The 16,468-nt window shown below is 38.6% G+C and overlaps 1 protein-coding gene across 1 annotated transcript; it reads left to right on the top strand.

The window, feature by feature from the left end:
- Positions 1,508-13,016, top strand: LOC109848393 (cystathionine gamma-synthase 1, chloroplastic-like). Its single transcript, XM_020417858.1, is given in 12 exon segments — positions 1,508-1,870; positions 1,873-1,958; positions 9,075-9,178; positions 9,262-9,335; positions 9,411-9,579; positions 10,548-10,607; positions 10,705-10,908; positions 11,027-11,113; positions 11,436-11,543; positions 12,227-12,322; positions 12,491-12,609; positions 12,767-13,016. Coding segments are annotated over 12 exon segments (1,512 nt in total). The 5' UTR covers positions 1,508-1,586; the 3' UTR covers positions 12,888-13,016.

Genomic DNA, 16,468 nt, shown 5'->3' on the forward strand with positions numbered 1-16,468 from the left:
AATTTTTTGTCACAATCAACCACTTGAGTCCACTTATCAGTTAAGTTTTCTTGAAAATTGATCCTACCTAACATCTATTAAGGATCATATCTCTAATATACTTGATATTAACAACTAATCATTTTAGCAAAACTGAAAAAAGGGAATTAAAAGTGAGTCCATGTAGTTGCTTGCAACAAAAAAAGTATTTAATTGTGCTTTAGGTGTAAGTTGCTAATCAAAGGTGGTTTCTCGCGAAAAATAATTGTATAAAGATGGTTTACGTTTAAATTGACAATGAAAGTTAGTTTCTATAGAATGACCCTACTTTAAAGTTAGTTTATAAAAAAAACTCATAACAAAAAGAAAATGGGAGGGTAAAAGTGAAATGTGAAGAAATACACTAAAATACAATTTTTAATAAATTTTTTTGTTAAGATTTGCATTATGTTATTTTTCTCCAAAAAATTATGTTATTTTACATGTTATTTTCTAGTTGAAATATTCATTAAACTAAAATAACCTTTGAACATGTTTTTAAAGAAAGTACTAATTTCATGTTACGTTGAAAACCTCTCAAATTGCAAGGGTCTTGAAAAAACCATATTCAAACTTTTTTTTTGCTCACAATGAATATTAAGGACAATTTGCTTAAAGAACAAAATTCAATTAATTTTGGTGTTGGTCTCACATGAATTCTGTTGAGGATACCGACTCAAATAACAAATCCGATTAGAACCAGTACAACTTTTGCGAATCACATTTGATTCATCCATCCATCCATCGTGACAAACCTGCATTCTTAATAGGGCAAAATTTTAAAATAAACCCTATTAAGAATTTATTTTAAAAAAACCTATTTGAAATTTATTGCTATTTTCAACCTAGTTTCAACCATCTCGCTGAAACTGGTTTGAAAATGGCAATTAAAGTTCGAAAATTTCACCGGATTTAAAATCCCGTGAAGTTTAGTGTATGATTAGCGAGGGTAATCAAAAAGCCACCCAAACTTCACGGGATTTTAGCGTCGCTGATCAGACACTAAACTTCACGGGATTTTAGATTTCGTGAAGTTTTCAAACTTTAATTGTCCTTTTCGACCCAGTTTCAGCCAGGTGACTGGAACTCGGCCAAAAATAGCAATTAAATCTCAAAGGGTCGTTTTTTAAAAATAAATTTCTAATAATATCTATTTTAAAATTTGCCCTTAATATAGAAGATGTCAACCGAACATCATGTTCGATAAGAATTGCACAATTTTAAACTTGTGGACAACATTTTCCAATGCAAAATTGTAAAATCAACGATGTCATCAACTTTACAATCAATAATGGAACGAATAAAACTATATCTTCTTTTCCACATGATTTTCTATAAAAACGATTTCTGATATTTTTTCCCCCTTTTTTCACCTCACTCTTTGAGTTTGACTCCTATTCTCTCTCTCCGCTCAGGAAAAGCCCACGTCAGCTGACTGGTACTCGCATTTGGGCGCACATGACCCTCTCGTCCCTCTATAAATAAAGACGCCATCGAAATTGAACGAACCCCAAGCTTTTTTCTTGTTAAAATTTCAAGAATCAAGATCTCTTTGAAATCTCCCAAAAATGGCTCTCTTCTTAAACCCTAACCCTAGCTTCATCCCCTCCTCTCCAATGTCCGCCTCTGCGGCCGGCGGAAACCCTAGATCCTTCAAGAAATCGCCATTTTCGAACGGTTACGGCCTCTCCTCAGCTCTCATCCTCAAGTTCCCGCCGAATTTCGTTCGCCAGCTCAGCATCAAGGCTCGCCGGAACTGCGGCAACATCGGAGTTGCTCAGGTCGTCGCGGCCTCTTGGGCCAACTCGCCGTCTGCCGATGAGGAATTGCAAAAGGTTGTGGAATGTGAGTATGTTGCGAGGTTGTAGATAGTGTACAGAGTCAGATCGGTGGTTTGGGAGCTGCGTTTAGCTCGGATGCGAGCCTTTTGGTTCATGCTGGTATAATTTCTTTGCTTAAATCTCTTTATAAGTTAAAAGATTCATACTGTAATTTTTTTCCGTAGTGTAAAGTGCAAGAAACTCGCATGTTCATAATGTTAGATAATTTTTTTTAATCAAGTGGGCCCCACCGTGGTGGGGCCCACAACAAAAGTTTTCCACAAGTTGGCAGCCGCAAACAAAGAAAAAAAGAAAAAGTAAGGTGGGACCCACACATTTTAAGAAAAACGTTGGCTGCTGAGCGAAGAAATTTTTAGGGCGTGGGTCTCACATGTATAGTAAAATAATATTATTTTATTAGTGCCTAGTTTTTTTCCAAACGCTATAAATAGACATCAAATCCTTAAGGAAAATTCATTCTAAAAACAACAATCAATATATACAGATATATATTGTAGAATAGATAGTGCTTGTTGGAACAGTGCCTAGACCGAGAAGGTCTTATAGATCGAGGAGATCTTTGCCTGATAGATCAAGGAGATCTTTGCCTTACAGATCGAGGAGATCTTGACAGTACTGGGTCGGTACACACCAGAGTACTAGACTGCTGTTCCTGGAAGCAATTTGGCTTTGGGATCCTTACACCGGAGTAGGCCAAATAATGCTTTAAGCACAGCGTTTTACAAACGCACAGCAGCTGAGTTGAAAATTTTAAATTACTGCATTTCAGTATTCTGTTCAGTTTTGCTGTTATATATATATCTGTATTATTTCAGTTTTAACCACATGCGCCAACAATCTTAAGCATTATTTTGATCTACCATGGATCCTGTGAGGACTCTTGGAGTGGACTGTCTTAAGTTAGAGAACTTTGACGGTTCCAACTTCAACGCATGGCGTCGGAAAGTAATCTTCGGGATGCAACTCCTGAAAATCTACTATGTGGTTTCTGAGGAAAAACCCGACTCTGAAGAAGACTCTGAAGCTGCAAGCCTCTTGGGCTAGAGATGATCACTTTTGCAGGAGTTATCTCCTTAATTGCCTGACCGATCATCTAGCAGATGCTTACACCAATAAGCCCTCTGCAAAGAAAATCTGGAATGCTCTGGAGGACCAGTACAAGGATGAGGAGAAGTTGTCCAAATCTCACCTCATTGACAAATTTCTGGACTTGAAGTTCAAAGATAATACTGAGGCTTTACCTCAAGTCAAAGAGCTTAAAAAACTTGTTATGAAGCTGAAGGATGAAAAGATCAGTCTTTGTCAAACCTTCATCTCTGGTGTAATTGTCAACAAGTTTTCTCCATCTTGGATGTCATTCTCCACTGATATTCGAAGAAGGAAAAGACAGATGACTCTGTCTGACTTGAAGAGGTTCATTTGGATCGAGGACGAGACTCGGACTCGCACGAAGACTGAGCTCATTGCTAAGCAGAAGGCGTCTGCTAACATGGTGACTGCTAACTCTGAAAAGAGTAATAATTCATCTTTCAAGAAGAAGAAGTCTTTTAACAGAAAGAAGAATCAGAATCCGAAGAACCTGAATGTTCAGAAGGAGTTCAAGAGGAGCGGCATATGCTTTAACTGTGGGAAGCAAGGACATTTTACCAAAGACTGCAAAGCACCAAAGAAGGAAACAACGCACAATGTCAATCAAGTTGATGATTGTGTGGCTATGCTCTTCCAGGTAACAACTCCAAGCAACATCTCTAGTTGGTGGTTAGATACGGGTGCTACTTGTCACGTATGCTCCAATAGAGATATGTTCTCTTCTTATGTTGCTACCAAAGAGAACGTATCAATGGCTAATCGTTTTGTGGTTCCTATTCTTAGAATTGGGACTGTGGTGCTGACTCTTTCTTCAGGAAAGACTCACATTGAAGGATGTGAAACACGTTCCCTCAATTACCAAAAACTTAGTCTCTGAAAGCATGTTGTGTGATGCAGGCATGAGGCTGGATTTTCAAGGAGGAAATGCTGTATTATCCTTCAAGAAAATGTATTTTGGCAATGCATATCGTACTGATGACATGTATAAAATCAGTACGAGTGCACCCAACCCCGTTGTAAATGAAATATCCTCTTCTGCTTACTCCTTTGTGTTATGACACAATAGGTTGGGACATGTAAATTATAGAAAATTATCCAGCATGGAAAAGTTAGGATTACTTCCAAAATGTCGGGGTAACATGTTGGCGTCTGTGGTTAAAACTAAAATAATACAGATATATATATAACAGCAAAACTGAACTGAATACTGAAGTGCAGTAATTTAAAATTTTTAACTCAGCTGCTGTGTGTTTGTAAAACGCTGTGCTTAAAGCATTATTTGGCCTACTCCGTTGTAAGGATTCTAATGCCAAATTGCTTTCAGGAACAGCAGTCCAGTATTCTGGTGTGCATCGACCCAGTACTGTCAAGATCACCTCGATCTGTAAGGCAAAGATCTCCTCAATCTATCAGGCAAAGATCTCCTCTATCTATAAGACCTTCTCGGTCTAGGCACTGTTCCTACAAGCACTAGCTATTCTACAATATATATCTGTATATATTGATTGTTGTTTTTGAAATAAATTTTTCTTAAGGATTTGAGGTCTATTTATAGCATTTGGGAAAATACTATACACTAATAAAATAATATTATTTTACTATGCATGTGGGACCCACGTCCTAAATTTTTTTTCGTTCAGCAGCCCACGTTTTTCTTAAAATGTGTGGGACCCACCTTACTTTTTCATTTTTCTTTCTTTGCGGCTGCCAACATTGTGGAAAACTTTTGTTGTGGGCCCCACCACGATGGGGCCCACTTGATTAAAAAAAAATTATCTAACATAACAAACCTGAGAAGTGTGAAGTTTGCGCGTAAGCAAAGCTGACGAGGAAGCCATTTTTAAGTGTCACGAGGAGCACCAACCTGTTAGATCTGATTCATTCAGATACTTGTGACTTAAAGAGCTTCATCACTCGTGGCGGCAAGAAGTACTTCATCACCTTCATTGACGACCATTCTCGTTTCTGTCACGTTTACCTGCTGAAATCTAAATATGAAGCCTTCAGCAAATTTGTCGAGTTTCGGACTCGAGTGGAGAAGCAGCTTGGATTGCATATGAAAAGACTCAGGAGCGACAAAGGAGGAAAATACCGATCTAAGGAATCAGAAGCATACTTCAAGGAGCATGAAATCATTACAGAAACTACTGCTCCGTATTCTCGGCAATCTAATGAGATTGTAGAAAGAAAGAATCGCATATTGACCGAAATGGTGAATTCGATGCTAATCATATCTGGTCTACCTACCTGCTATTAGGAAGAGGCTTTGCTAATGGCAAACTGGATTCTGAACAGAGTACCGTATTTCAAAACTAATAATACTTCTCATCATTTATAGTTAGGATATCCAGATTCTTTGGATAGTCTCAAAGTGTGGGGGTGTCTTGCATATGTTCGAATTCCAGATATCAGAAGGCCTAAGCTTGGACCAAAGACAAACAGATGTGTGTTTCTTGGTTTTGCTGGAGATAGCAATGCGTACATGTTCCTAGACCTTGGAACCAACTCCATCATTGAAGCTCGGGATGCAGAATTCTTTGAGGATAAGTTTATCAAACATAAAGGCTTATTGGTCAAAGATATAGCAGAGAATGTTAATACATCAAATGCACAAGAGGAGCCAGTCAATGATGAAGGAGTTATCGAACCATATTCCAAGCGCGTCCAGTCAATGATGAAGGAGTTATCGAACCATATTCCAAGCGCGTCAGAAGACAGAAAGATTTTGGAGATAACTTCATCACCTATAATGTGGAAGGAGATCCACAGACTTTTCAAGAAGCAATGCAGTCAACAGACGTTCTTCTGTGGAAAGAAGCTATAGATGATGAGATGAATTCATTGATTCAAAATCATACTTGGGATCTGGTGGATGTACCTGAAGGTGCAAGGCCTATTAGTTACAAGTGGATCTTCAAGAAGAAGCTCCGTCCTGATGGTACTATTAAAAAGTACAAAGCAATACTAGTGGCGAAAGGATTCTCTTAAAAAGAAGGTATAGATTTCTTTGATATCTATGCACCAGTTTGTAGGATCACTACCATCAGAGTGCTTATCGTATGGGCGGCGATTAAAAGGTTCGTCATACATCAGATGGATGTGAAGACTGCCTTTCTCAATGAAGATCTCACAGAAGAAATCTACATGAAGAAACCAGAAGGACTTGATGCTTCACCTGGTAAGGTTTGTAAACTTGTTAAGTCATTATATGGACTTAAACAGGCACCAAAACTCTGGCATGAGAAGTTCGATGGCGTTGTTCGCAACAATGGGTATCAAGTCAGTGAATCTGACAAGTGCATTTATATCAAGGTCATTGAAAGAAAGGTGGTGATCATCTGCCTCTATGTGGATGATATGCTCATCATAGGGAGTGATTTAGAGATTGTAATATCTACCAAGAAATTTCTTTCAGCACGGTTTCAGCATGAAAGACCTTGAAACTGCGGACGTGATTCTCAGAATCAAAATCATATACTCTGAAGAGGATATTGGATTGTCTCAATCGCATTATGTTGAGAGCATGCTAAGAAAGTATGGCTACAACGACTTGCCAGAACTATCAGTGCCATACGATTACAACAAGAAGCTTCGACCGAACACTGAAAGACCAGTAGAGCAGCTAAGGTACTCAAAGATCATTGGAAGTCTTATGTACGTGATGAGTTGCACAAGGCCAGATATAGCATTCGTTGTAGGAATGCTTAGTAGGTTCACAAGTAATCCTGGAAAGCTTCATTGGGATGCTGTCCAGAGATTGGTGAGATACTTAAAAGAAACTACAGGTCTGGGCCTATTCTACACTGGATATCCGGGTGTAATCGAAGGCTATTCAGATACGAGCTGATGCTCAGAACCAGATGAGTGCAGATCTACTGGAGGTTTTGTCTTCATCATGGGTGGAGCTGCCGTCTCGTGGAAGTCTAAGAAGCAGACAATAATTGCACAGTCATCGATGGAATCTGAGTTCTTTGCACTTTGTGTTGCAGGAGATGAAACTGAGTGGCTCAGTTGTATTCTCCGAGACCTTCCATTGACGGAATTACAAGGTGCAACTACTATCTATTGTGATAATCAGACGACGAGTGCTGTGGCAGCAAACTCGATGTTCAATGGAAAGAAGCGGACCATTCGTCTGAAGCATGGCTATTTGAGAGAGCTCATTTGTCAAGGAGTCATTTCTGTGATTGACGTCCGATCTTCAGAGAATGTGGTTGATCCTTTGACTAAGGGTTTAAAAAAGGACATAGTCAAAAGGACGTCTGCTGAAATGAGTCTTAAATTTTTGTAAGTCTTACAAATACTTACCATGTTATTAGTTCAAAGCTTATGCTACTAATAATAAGATAATTGGTTCAAAAGTCAAGTAAGATTTGCAAAAGTTGGTAGTCTTACAAATACTTACCATTTACATCAAGTTATTAGTTCAAAGCTTATGCTACTAATGACAAGATAAATGGTTCAAAAGTCAAGTAAGATTTACAAGTGAAAGGGTTTAAGTTTTCTTGGATTAGTCGGTGTCTAAGGCAAGGTTTAGGGGTTGCGTAACGCGCTCCATAAGGAACGAGATACTTAATTGATCTTTGATCAACCTCTAATACTATCATTACCTAGCTGAACTATTCGAGTAAAACTTTGATTTTTTTACCTAAAATCCTATCATGTAAAGGGGATGGCTGTTAAGCTTTAATGAGTCCAAAGCATTTCGGATGCAGGGTGTTAGAAATGAGTCCAAAGCATTTCGGATGCGGGGTGTTAGATAGGAAACACACCTAAAGGACTCACCTAGAATCCTATCATGAGAGAGGATGGTTATTAAGCCTTAATGAGTTCAAAGCATTTCGGATGCGAGATGTTTGATAGGAAACATGCCTAAAGAACTTACCTATGCATGGATGGAGATTTAGCCGTCTTCTATGGTGTCTTGTGAAAAGATACCTAGAGCCCTAGCAGAAATCAGGACATGCACAGGGTCATAAATGTGCAAATGCAAAAGTAAGGCAAAGGCAAGTGTGGTTCAAAGTGAAAACTACCACAGATGAGTTTGATCTTGTGTGATCGTTGGATTTTTAGACATGTGCTGGTTCAAGTCTCTGCGACACCATGCACCTATCTTTTATTCAGTTGGTCTATGCTGGTTCAAGTCTCTGCGACACCATGCACCTATCTTTTATTCAGTTGGTCTAAGGGGGATTCAAGTCTTTGCGACATCTACCTTATGTGCAACGATTGAAACGACGACACCGTTACATGACACTAGTTTAATATGGGGGATTGTTAGATATTTTTTTTAATCAAGTGGGTCCCACCGTGGTGGGGCCCACAACAAAAATTTTCCACAAGGTTGGCAGCCGCAAAGAAAGAAAAATAAAAAAGTAAGTTGGTCCCACACATTTTAAGAAAAACGTGGGTTGCTGAACGAAGAAATTTTTAGGGCGTGGGTCCCACATGCATAGTAAAATAATATTATTTTATTAGTGCATAGTGTTTTCCCAAACGCTATAAATAGACCTCAAATCCTCAAGGAAAATTCATTCTAAAAACAACAATCAATATATACAGATATATATTGTAGAATAGTTAGTGCTTGTAGGAACAGTGCCAGACCGAGAAGGTCTTATAGATCGAGGAGATCTTTGCCTGATAGATCGAGGAGATCTTTTCCTTACAGATCAAGGACAGTACTGGGTCGGTGCACACCAGAGTACTGGACTGCTGTTCCTGGAAGCAGTTTGGCATTGGGATCCTTGCAACGGAGTAGGCCAAATAATGCTTTAAGCACAACGTTTTACGAACGCACAGCAGCTGAGTTAAAAATTTTAAATTACTGCACTTCAGTATTCTGTTCAGTTTTGCTGTTATATATATATATTTGTATTATTTCAGTTTTAACCACAGACGCCAACACATAACTGGGTAAATTGGAATGTTTTAGGGTGTTTGTGAACAATAAATGAAGAAGATAATAGGAGATATTAAATAAAAGAAAACTATTAGTTGAGGGAGTTTCTTGAAAAAGTGGTAGATGAAGGTTGTTTTTTGTAATTTACCATTCTTCATATTCCTGCGAAGTGCTGGTGAGTATGGGGGATTGAATGACTATGATGGATGTGATATTTGGAACAGGAGAGAGATATGGACGCCGTCTGAAGACGGATACGATCACCACACCCATTGTCAACACTTCTGCGTACTGGTTTAAGAACTGCGATGAGCTGATTGATTTCAAGGTATGAAATCATTTTTTCACCTTTGACTTCATTTTTTTCTGTGATATATGGGAATTGTTTGGCTAAACTCCGTACCTAATCAGGAGGGTAGGCATACAAGCTTTGAGTATGGGCGATATGGGAACCCAACTACCGAGGTATTGGAGAGGAAGATGAGGTGTGTGTTTATTTGTATCGTTCTTGTTTTTAACTGATTCTTGATAGTAATCATCTTGTTGGATTCTAATTGCAGTGAACTGGAGAGGGCGGAAACTACTTTGTTTGTGTCCTCTGGCATGTATGCCAGTTGTGCGGTGCTCTCGGCCTTGGTTCCTGCAGGTGGCCATATCGTTACGACCACTGATTGCTATAGGAAGACAAGGATGTTCATTGAGAATGAGCTTCCAAAGAAGGGGATTAAGGTGATTTTCTTTGCTTCTTGACTTTCAATCTTAGCTCATAAATTTGGATTAGCTGTTAATTGTTTACCATAGCAAGTGATATCAGTTAATGCTGTTTGCTCATAGGTCATCGAATTTCATGATATTAGTAAGCCAGTACATTGAACTTAATATTTAGAAACTAGCTTTTACTTGTTTTCTCATTAATATTCAGGTATCAGAATTACATGGTCACTCTGAAGTCCTATTGTGATTTCACTAAATTTTTTTCATAATGATGTATAAATATGATCCTAATAAGAAAACAATGCAACATCTACTGTTCATTGCTGTATTTGTAAAATTTCTCTAGCAGCTTTATGAGACCACTATGCTCCATCACTTTCGACTACTTAACTAATATTTTGAAATTATAGTTTCCTGCTGGTAATATTGACCTGGTATTTATTTGTTTGACTAAATGCCTTTTACTTTCCGAAACACTACAAACATGAATATTCTAAACTGATGCGATTGCCCAACTATGGACTAGTAACTTTTTTGCAAGAAGGTTGACAATTTCCTTTTGACCCAGTTTAATAGGTTATTACTGTTCCTTGTTAACCAGTTTTCAACCTTATGATTAAATACTAATCCGGAGCAAGAAATGGTATATGCTTTAGATCATGAACTAGTACATGGAATCTTATTTTGTAATCAGGTCAGTACATAGAATCTTATTTTGTAATCAGGTCATATACCACCATGCCAGGATTCTTTATGTTTTGGACAACTCATTATCGTATCTGTGCATTTTTCACTTATAATTCTCCTTCGTGAGATTGACAGTACATGTGTTTGTGATTCCATGAGCATGTCAATTATGTAATACTTCAGCAAACTCCAGTCGTTTTAAAATATAAATAGTGATCAAAAGTTTTCTGGTCTTTGTCCTTTGTACCTGATCGTCTTCCCTTACGTACTCATATTTCACTATCTTCAAATTGCAGGCTACCGTTATTGCTCCTGCTGATATGGGCTCTCTTGAAAGAGCACTGTGCGAAAATGAAGTATGTGCAAATTGTTGCTTTGCTGATCCGTTTCTTTACGTGTAATCTTCTTTTAGTTTTGTGGTTGTTCTATGACTCACACATTATTTTTTCTCAGGTGTCTCTTTTCTTTACGGAGTCCCCAACTAATCCATTCCTCCGATGCATTGATATCAGGTTGGTTTCAGAGCTTTGCCACAGCAAAGGATCTCTGGTTTGCATAGATAGCACATTTGCCTCACCTGTCAATCAAAAGCCCTTAACTTTGGGAGCTGACCTAGTCATTCATTCTGCAACAAAGTTTATTGCCGGTCACAATGATGTGAGATAATTTTTCCATTTTTACTTGGTGTAAATACGGTGCTGTGTTTTCATGATCAAATGAAGCTGCTTGATTTACTCTTTCTTTTCAATTGAGATGGATTCAATTGTCTTCCCAGGTGATTGCCGGTTGTGTCAGTGGTTCAGAGGAATTGGTTTCCAAAGTTCGCCAGTATCATCATATTATTGGTGGTGTTCTTGATCCTGTAAGTATGCACATTATCTCTTGACTATTTCAGTAGTGTCTACCAAATATCAATGCCTATTGCATGCCTTAAAAATAGCTGAATTTCCTCTAGTCTCTGTATTGTCTTGTTATCAGCTTTACATTATTGATAAGTTAATTGGCAAAATCTTATAACAAGAATACTAGATTGTGTTATTGTTGGTGTTGTAATCCTATAGGTATGCATTTTTTTGTTGCTAGATAGTTTCGACAGTGACTTTCATAGTGATGCAAGCCAAAATTTCTTGTGTTTTGATTTAATTATCACTTCGACAGTATGATTAACAAAATCAACTTTACAGAATGCTGCATATATGATCTCCCGAGGTATGAAGACGATGCACCTTCGTGTACAGTATCAGAATAGTATAGCATTGAGGATGGCCCAGTTTTTAGAGGAACATCCCAAGGTACTCTCTGTTTCTCTTCAAAGAAAGGTGTTCTGATAAGAAAGCATTGTCATCGTATATACCTCAACAATCTAGTACTTAAGGCTGGAAAATAATAACAGCCAAAATTTTCATCTTCATAGTTGGGGAAAAATATTCAGAGGACACGGGTTGACTCCTCCCAGCTGGTTTCATACTGCAAGCAAGCTAAAAAAATCATTAGAGGAACCACTCCAGATTTCTTAGTACTTGTATACAAATTAGGGATGTTTGTTCTATCAGCTGTTGACTTTATCTGCATCTGAGAACTGGAATGTAATTCCCATAGCAGTCTGTCATTTTTTTTTTCTTATTTGCTATACTTTTCTTCCAACTTAGGAGAATATGTAGGATGCCAACCTTTAGAGTCATGGCAATCCCTCTCATGTCTATAGTTCCTTCAGATATGAATTTGGCGCTAGTTTAAAAGAGAATTGACATCAGTTTTGAGTTTCTAAAATATCATATGCAGCCTTTTACTATAAATCCCATTTGATGGTAAAAGGTTTATACAATAATATGATAAATTATGATGATTGCTTCATAATTGACTAGAAGATTTGAGGTGAATAGAGCAACACTGGCCGACAATATGTAATATCCTTGCATTCAGATCACTGTTATTGACTTTCTCTTATGGACTTTTATGCTGTTGTATTTGCTAGATTTTACGTGTATACTATCCAGGACTGCCAAGTCATCCAGAGCATCATATTGCCAAGCAGCAAATGACTGGTTTTGGTGGTGTGGTCAGTTTTGAGGTCAGTAACATTCCTATGTAATCATTATTTTTGTTATTTGTCACTGAGGTCCTTTAGCGTGTATTGTTGGATGCATTTGTTCGTATTTTACATATATTTATCGACAGATTGTGTGGTATTAGGTTACTATTTCAATATTGTTCAGTGTTCATATTCCAAACTTTGCAGCTAGCTGGAGGCTTGTTGGAGACGGTAAAGTTCATTGATTCTTTGAAAATACCATATCTCGCCCCTTCTTTTGGAGGTTGTGAGAGTATAGTGGAACCACCGGCTATTATGTCTTACTGGTAATGCCTCCTTCCTCGAGTTGCTGTATTTTATACCCCCCCCCCCCCCCCCCCCCTCCTCTTTCAGAGTACAATGTGGATCAAATTAGATAAAGAGCCTAAGAAATCAAGGTCTCTTAACGGCTGTGGTTTGGTTTTTTTTAATTGAATGTAACAGGGATAGCAATTTGGATAGAGACAAGTATGGCATCGGTGAAAACCTGATCAGGTTCAGTTTTGGAGTGGAGGACTTCGATGATTTGAAGGCTGATATAGCCAAAGGCCTAGAAGCCATATAATGATTTTAGGCTGATGTTGCAATTGTGATGGATTACTCTCTGCTTATTGTAGCTGGACCTGATCTTATGATTTTATGTCATTGAACTCTTCCTGTTGTTGTCTCTGGTAAATGGCTTTTGTTGGTGGTCGCCTTGATGTGGTTATAGCGATGTTGATGTCGTTTGCCGTCGACTTTTTAAATATCTGTTTTCAGTGGGCAATCCAGCATTTGAGCATTCACTTGGAGATGAAGATCTCGCCTTCAGCATAATAGATTAAAAGATTTAAAATTTGCCGCTGCTCATCCGCCAAATTTCAGTTCGAGAAATGAGAGCGCATACAAGTAAAAGCACACCACAAAGGTCACGAACAATCATCAATCTGTGCTTCCATTAGCCGATTTGTGAAGATCCCTAAGATACAAAACCAAGGGAATCAACCCATTAAGGACGATCCGAACAATTGGGAGCATTACGGGTGATCCAGACAGTTGGGAGGTTCTAATATGATTCTCATCGATTTCGGACCGTTTTACCGAAATCAAGAGAACATGCTCCACAATTGAACACAAGACACGGTACAGTTTCAGATGGTTTATATAATAATCACCACAAATCCTTCCATCAAATATTTAAACATTGATCTCACAGCAAGCTAAAATACATCAGATTATTACCAAGAACCCTACAATGCAGTTGTTAGACTCTCGAGTAACACAAAGCATAAAACCATCAATAACTCAAGCTAGGCATAATAATTACCATTTTTCACCAAAATTTAAGATTCAATCCAATCACTCAAGAACTCGATTCAGAACTCGTTTCTACCTTCTTCACCGCTGCCAAACTCCTACGATATCCCTTAACAAGATCCGACCCCTCTCCATCCTCAAACCTGTTGACAAACGAATTCTCAAACTTCAGATGATTCATCGCAAAAGCTTTACACATGCTCCCCCCCGGCAAATCCAACCCTCTCTCCTTCAACCCCTTCATCAACTCATACCTCGGCATCAACCTTGTTTCAAGGCTCAGCATCAAAACCCAAGCATTGCGCAACATTTCCCGCGGCCCAACACCCACCTTATCCCTAAAGAACTCCAATTTCCTCATCATGTAATCCTCCTTCAACCTCATAAAGCTCGGGCACCTCCGAAACAACAACATCATCTCCTCCTTCTCAAACCCGAATTTTTTCAAGGTCGCGATCCGCGAGCTGAACCCTTCTGCGGTGAGGGCGGCGGCGAGGTTGACGGCATTGGCAGGCTCGTCAGCGGTCTCATCGTCGGAGATGTTGATGTCGATATTCCTCGCCAGACCGACGTCAAACGCGGAGGCGGCGCTGGTGGCTGATGAAGAGGACGAGGGGGAGGCGGTCGATGAATTTGGCGAGGGCGGGTGGGGTCAGATAGACCAACGGGAACGGAGGAAGTCGGCATTGCCGGGCGAAGGGGTCGCTGCAGTGGGAGAAGAGGAAGCGAACCAAAACATTAGCAAATAGTTTGTTAATTGTTTCGTCTAGTTATTCAGTTATATTTGATTTGTTGGTTCATTTAACCGTAAAAACAAATAATTTTTCGTCTTGCATTCATAGACAAATAAACTTAAACCAGATATAAACTTCATTTGTTAGATTCCTAACTATTCATTTATATTCTGCACTTCAGCCTTATAAATTTATCTTTTGACAATAGGAATGAAAGTTGATAGAATAACTATCGATATTTCAATAGATAGATAAATGCACTTCGCCTCGAAAAAAGGGAGAAAAAAAAACACATTTGCCTCCGGCCTTACTTGTCGGGGTCGTTGGTGAGCAGGCGAGGGTACCGCCAGATAGCAGACACAACCTTGTGGTCGTCACCAAGAAGCAACGACCTCAGCACCGAAAGCAGGCTCTCGAGCCGAGAGGCCGAGTACCCAAACGCCGAGGCGGAGGCCAAGACGAGCGTCGCCACCAACCTGGGAGTTGAGCCCTAGGGGAGCAAGGAGAGAATGATGAAGAGCTTGGGGGAGAGGGTGGAGTTGACGGAGGAGAGGAGGAGGGAGGGTCGGATGCGGAGGAAGCTATGATGCCTCTGGTTTCACACAAGGGTGCAGTCCAAGGTGAACTCAAGGATGTCAAAGGAGATGGAGTCGGCGTCGGGCTTGGGGAGCGAGAGGGCGGAGGATAGGTAGGTGGAGATTGATTTTGGGGTCAGGGGTTTGGGTTTTTTCGACGAGGAGGAGGAGGCCGATCTTGCGAGGGGGAGGGGGATGGGTTTTTTTGAAATTTTCCTCGAGACTGCTGCGATCATGGTTTCCTGCCTGCTGGGGATTTTTTTAGTGGGGGGGAAGATGAGAGCTGGGGGTGCGGTGCGGCCGCAGAGGATCAAATCACCTTCGCCACGGATCGCGGCCTCTGGCGTTTATGTTTTCGGGTTGAAACGGGTCGGATGTTTCTAGTGATCAGAGACAACTCAAGTCATTTGGGTACTTAGGGCCTGTTCGTTTGCCTAAAAAAAAGAGGGAAATCAAAGAAATGGAAAACTATTAAAATGAAGAATTGTTTTCGGAGTGTTTGGTTGGCTAAAAAAGAAGGAAATCAAAGATATGAAATTGAAATGATGTTAGTTGTCACCTTATTATTGGATGATGTTTGTGATTTTTTAAGAAAACTAGTTTTGGAGTGTTCGGTTGGCGAAAAAAAATAAGGAAATGAATTATAAGAAACATATTTCCTGTAGTTTCTTGTTTTCTTTTGTTCGGTTCATTCTTAAAAATAAGAAATGAAATGAGATAAGATGAGTTGTCATTGTATTATTGGGTGATGTGAAGAAAGATTAAGAAAAGTGTTTTCATAACTTTTTGGGATGAAAATGAAGAAATGAAATGTTAATGAGATGAGGTGAATTGTTATAATATTTTATTGGATGATGTGAGTGATTTGAAATGATGAGAAGAGATGAGTTGAGTGATGTTTGGATGAAAATAATATTTTATTAGATGTGATGGATGAGTTGTTAGATGAAAATAATATTTTATTAGATGTGATGGATGAGTGGTTAGATGAAAATCATATTTTATTAGATGATGTGGATGAGTTGTTGGATGGAAATAATATTTTATTGGATGTTGTGGGTGAGTTTTAGGGATGGAAATGGAGGAAATGATGAGTTTTGAGATTTTCACCATTTCATTTCCATTTCTTGGTTTTTAGAAAACAAACGAACAGGCCCTTACTTAAAATATGTTAAGGGGGTGTTTGTTTTGCATCCCAAAATTTATGGATATGGATTTCACCATAGAATTTGAAATCCATAAAATTTTTTACATGTTTTGGGATCTCTAAAATTTTGTTTGTTTCATCAATATTTTGAGATTTGGAATACCAAAATTTGTAATATTTTGTTTGTTTCATCAATATATTGGGATTTGAAATACTATAAATTATATATTATAATATTATATAATATTTTAATAACATATATTATTATAATATTATATAATATTTTGGGATTTGGAATACTACAGCATGAATAGTGATTATTGGGTCCTTCTATATATATTATATATTATATATATAATATTATATATTATATATATATTATATTATAGATATA

This window comes from Asparagus officinalis, chromosome 7 (assembly GCF_001876935.1).
Source record: "Asparagus officinalis chromosome 7, Aspof.V1, whole genome shotgun sequence".
NCBI classification, from domain to species: Eukaryota; Viridiplantae; Streptophyta; class Magnoliopsida; order Asparagales; family Asparagaceae; genus Asparagus; species Asparagus officinalis.